Raw genomic sequence first — 3,497 nt, 5'->3', positions numbered from 1 at the left:
GAACTAGAAAAATTTAGTACTGAAATCCTTCGCCAGGTGGCAAAATGGTTTCTTTGCAAAGATGAAAGATGGCGATTTTGAAATATCACAGCCCCACCCCTGTGCCACAGCCTGTACTGCCTGTAGCACATGCCGTATTGAGTTACATATAGAGATCAGTAGGTGTCAGTGAGAAATCACAGAGGTGTACTATGCTGGTGCTATGCTGAGGATACCGTATACCGTATCCAGTTATACAAATCAGTGAAATTAGGTCTCCCAGGTTGTTTAACCCAATCAGTTGATGTCAATAATTCACTACTGCACGTGATGTAATATAAGTAAATCGATATCTCGTTAAACTAAAAAGCACTAATTTCGAAGAATATTTTTTCTATAAAATCATGAATAGGTTAAGATTGTGCTTCAATAGTCTTGCAAATGTAAAGTCCGTGAATTATGAAAGTAAGAATTTTTATTGAATATATCAATAGTATGGTATAATGTATTTAAGTGTAGAAAGTATTAATTGTAAGTCTAGGTTGTAGGCATGTCAAACGATGGGTTTATCCAACTCTTGAAGAAATAAATAGACGAAGAAAACGGTTACCTCCACAACCTGAACCTAAACGTAGTGCATTTATTGAGTGGAATAGGGATGCAGAATTATATGCATTTAATCAGAGACTTTCCGAGAATTTTGAAACGGAAAAATTAAATCAAGCATTAACCCATAGATCATATATCATTCGGGAAGAAGATAAACAAAGGCAAATGGGAATAAAAGACCCGAAACTTGAAATACAGCATAATGAAGATTTCATTAAAAAGGGAAGAGAAATAACTTCAAAAGTTGTAAAGAACTATTTGAATAAATATTTGCCACGTGTTCCTGAACCTGGTATTATGTATGTAGAAAACTATTTTGTTTCTAGGTTTAATATAACTTATGTTATTACATTAATTTTTAACTTTAGAGCATTCCATGAATACCTTATGTCTCAAGAAATTTTGGCCACAGCTTCTTTGCACCTGGGAACAAAGGATATTATTCTGAGTTCTGTATGTATACTTTTGTATATAAACACAATATAGATTGCTGCATAATTATGTGTTGTTATTAACTTAAAATTGTTTTACCTAGGAGCATCCTGTAAAAGAAGAAACATTAGCTAAGACATTTTTAGCACTTGTAGCAGCACTTGCTGAAAGTGTCACTAATGATCATGCAAGTGTTTTTGTTCAAGATTTCCTAATAGTAGGATTAGCTACCAAAGATTTACGTGAAATTTGGCAGCCCTCGGAACCATTTGATATGTTAAATAGTATAGTTTCTGTAGAGAAAAATACATTTGTAGAGCCAAGAATTATTGGTCATGCTGGTAAAAACACTCTTCTGTCAGCTTATCAAATCGCAGTCTATTCTAATAAACAATTTTTAGGTTCGGGTAAGTATTTAAAGTATAGAAAACGTTTGAATGTCTTGAAATTAATAACCAATTTATTATGTTTTCAGGATTTGGGCAGACCATTAAGGAAGCAAAAAATGTAGCTGCTATGAATGCCTTATGCAGAATGTTTGGTTTAATAGACTCAAGTCAACCATTACGATTTGATCAAACAGTAAATCTGTCTGTTTGAATATGGTACAAATTATGTATAAAGTTTGTAGAAGTCTAAACACTAAAAAAATGTATTATTATGTATATTTACAAAAGTAATATAATAATTGCAATCTGTTTTATAATCAATATTGTATAAAAAATTCAGTTTTCTAATACCGAAGACACAGACAGTGCTCATATCTAATTGTTTATTTTTTTTTTCAAGTAAAATATGAAATATTTTCAAACACTCGAAAGTAAAATATTTATTCATAGTACTTTACAATATTGTATATTTCTACATAAATGATAGCAATTTATTAAATTTTGAACCCAAGTACATCATACTATTTCAATTTAATTATGAAAATTAATGATAATAAACCTACCTTAAATATGGAGGATTGAGCGAACTTCAAAGACAGTATGTAGGAAACTTTATTTAGAATATTTCATATAATAGAAATAAATGCAGCTTGAACGAGCACATACTGCACAGACAGCGAAGAAAATAGTGAAATAAAAGATTCAACTGTCACGGCAGTCACATATCACCTAAAATTTTTTTATATCGGTCGCAGGTATAATATTGATTACTTATGATTCATGCTATCCCCTTTAAGGTGGTTCATCCTTGTCCCCATCCGCACTCCACCGCTCGTAGTTTCCACCACTTCCACCACCTTCTCCCTCTTTCTCTTTCCCGCTTTATTTTTTGTTTCTCTTTTTCTCTGTTCGCTCGCTCCTCCTCTCGGTTTCTTCCACACTTCGATTCTTTCTCTGTCCCTCGTTCATTCTTTCTTTCCCACTTATTCATACAACCACGTAGCGCGCGCGATCGCACGTATTATCCCACTACTTGCTCTATTCCTGCGTGTAACGACTCAATGGCGCTGCCACACCCTTTCGCCATCGAGTAATCAGTGTTATTGTTTTATAGTTCCACTTCTGTTATTGCTTCTCGGTATAATAAGTATAATGTATCGATTGGTGATATTTCGAGGCTTCGTGATGCAGTCGCCTCGCTTGAACAAAACAGGAAGGGGAATGAGCGGAACCTAACAAAATTAGTCTCCGTGTATCAGTAATCAAAGAATGCTACAGGACCAATTTGTGTGCAGTCTGCGCCCCTGGATTCTTGGTGGCTGGCCCTGATTTTACAAACACTATATTCTGCTCGTATCGAACCAAACATTAAATTTGCAACATGCGATACGATTGTGCGATGGAAGAACCGAAGAATAGTTGAAGTTTCTGTTTCATCGCAACTCCGATTCGAAAATATTGCTAGACTCATTCATATACATATATGTATATTACATTACAAGCACGCTTCGGTTAAATATAGACATACGAGATACTTTACAATACAGTTCTAAGTTAATAATAATATTAATACGTTATCTCTCGGTTTAGTCGTTAAGCTATCATCTTAATTTAAATTCCTTAATTAAATGCTAAGATTCAAATTCCTGTTTACTTATTAAAAAGTACAGTAATACTAGTACAATACACTGTAAGAATACATCTGATGCGTTGGATGACCAAACTGCATCGCTCGTAAGCGTACGAAAATATACATTTGGAATATGTGAATCGTTTTTCTGAAAATCTCAAGAGATTGGTGGAAAACGTCGTAGCCTGTTTAAGACTTGGTAGATCTCTCATTCTCTCGTGTGTCTCGCTCCTTCCCCTTCTTTCTATCTCCTCCAACTCGGTAAAACGGGATTCTTTCCTTCTCTGATCTGCCGTTCTCCGTATACTCATGTGTTGGTGGATTGCCTGGCGTCCATGAAGCCTTTTGCGACGTTGCCATGCGCATTCTAGTAATGCATCGTTGCCGGGCTCTCCTGCACCATCTCGCCCTTTCTCTCGTTCGTCTGTTTGCACGATCTCTCTCGCACTTTTAGCCGT

The 3,497-nt window shown here is 35.2% G+C and overlaps 1 protein-coding gene across 1 annotated transcript; it reads left to right on the top strand.

Annotated features, from left to right (window-relative positions):
* Positions 1–307: 307 nt before the first annotated feature.
* LOC107190932 (39S ribosomal protein L44, mitochondrial) lies at positions 308–1,620 on the top strand. The gene is made up of 5 exons (XM_015579842.1): positions 308–444; positions 521–887; positions 957–1,041; positions 1,124–1,427; positions 1,496–1,620. The coding sequence occupies exons 1-5, from the start codon at positions 384–386 to the stop codon at positions 1,618–1,620; spliced, it is 942 nt and encodes a 313-aa protein (XP_015435328.1). The 5' UTR covers positions 308–383.
* Positions 1,621–3,497: the final 1,877 nt, after the last annotated feature.

The sequence above is a fragment of the Dufourea novaeangliae genome, unplaced genomic scaffold, assembly GCF_001272555.1.
Source record: "Dufourea novaeangliae isolate 0120121106 unplaced genomic scaffold, ASM127255v1 scaffold11, whole genome shotgun sequence".
In the NCBI taxonomy this organism is placed as follows: domain Eukaryota; kingdom Metazoa; phylum Arthropoda; class Insecta; order Hymenoptera; family Halictidae; genus Dufourea; species Dufourea novaeangliae.
Note: the sequence above shows the minus strand (reverse complement) of the source record. Positions and strands in the feature narration are given on the sequence as shown.

Excerpts from the sequence above, each read along its gene's own strand:
- LOC107190932 (XM_015579842.1), top strand. The coding sequence starts at position 384 with ATGAATAGGTTAAGATTGTGCTTCAATAGTCTTGCAAATGTAAAGTCC. Across the intron at positions 888-956 it reads GTTCCTGAACCTGGTATTAT|AGCATTCCATGAATACCTTA; the intron begins GTATGTAGAAAA and ends TTTTAACTTTAG. Across the intron at positions 1,042-1,123 it reads AGGATATTATTCTGAGTTCT|GAGCATCCTGTAAAAGAAGA; the intron begins GTATGTATACTT and ends TGTTTTACCTAG.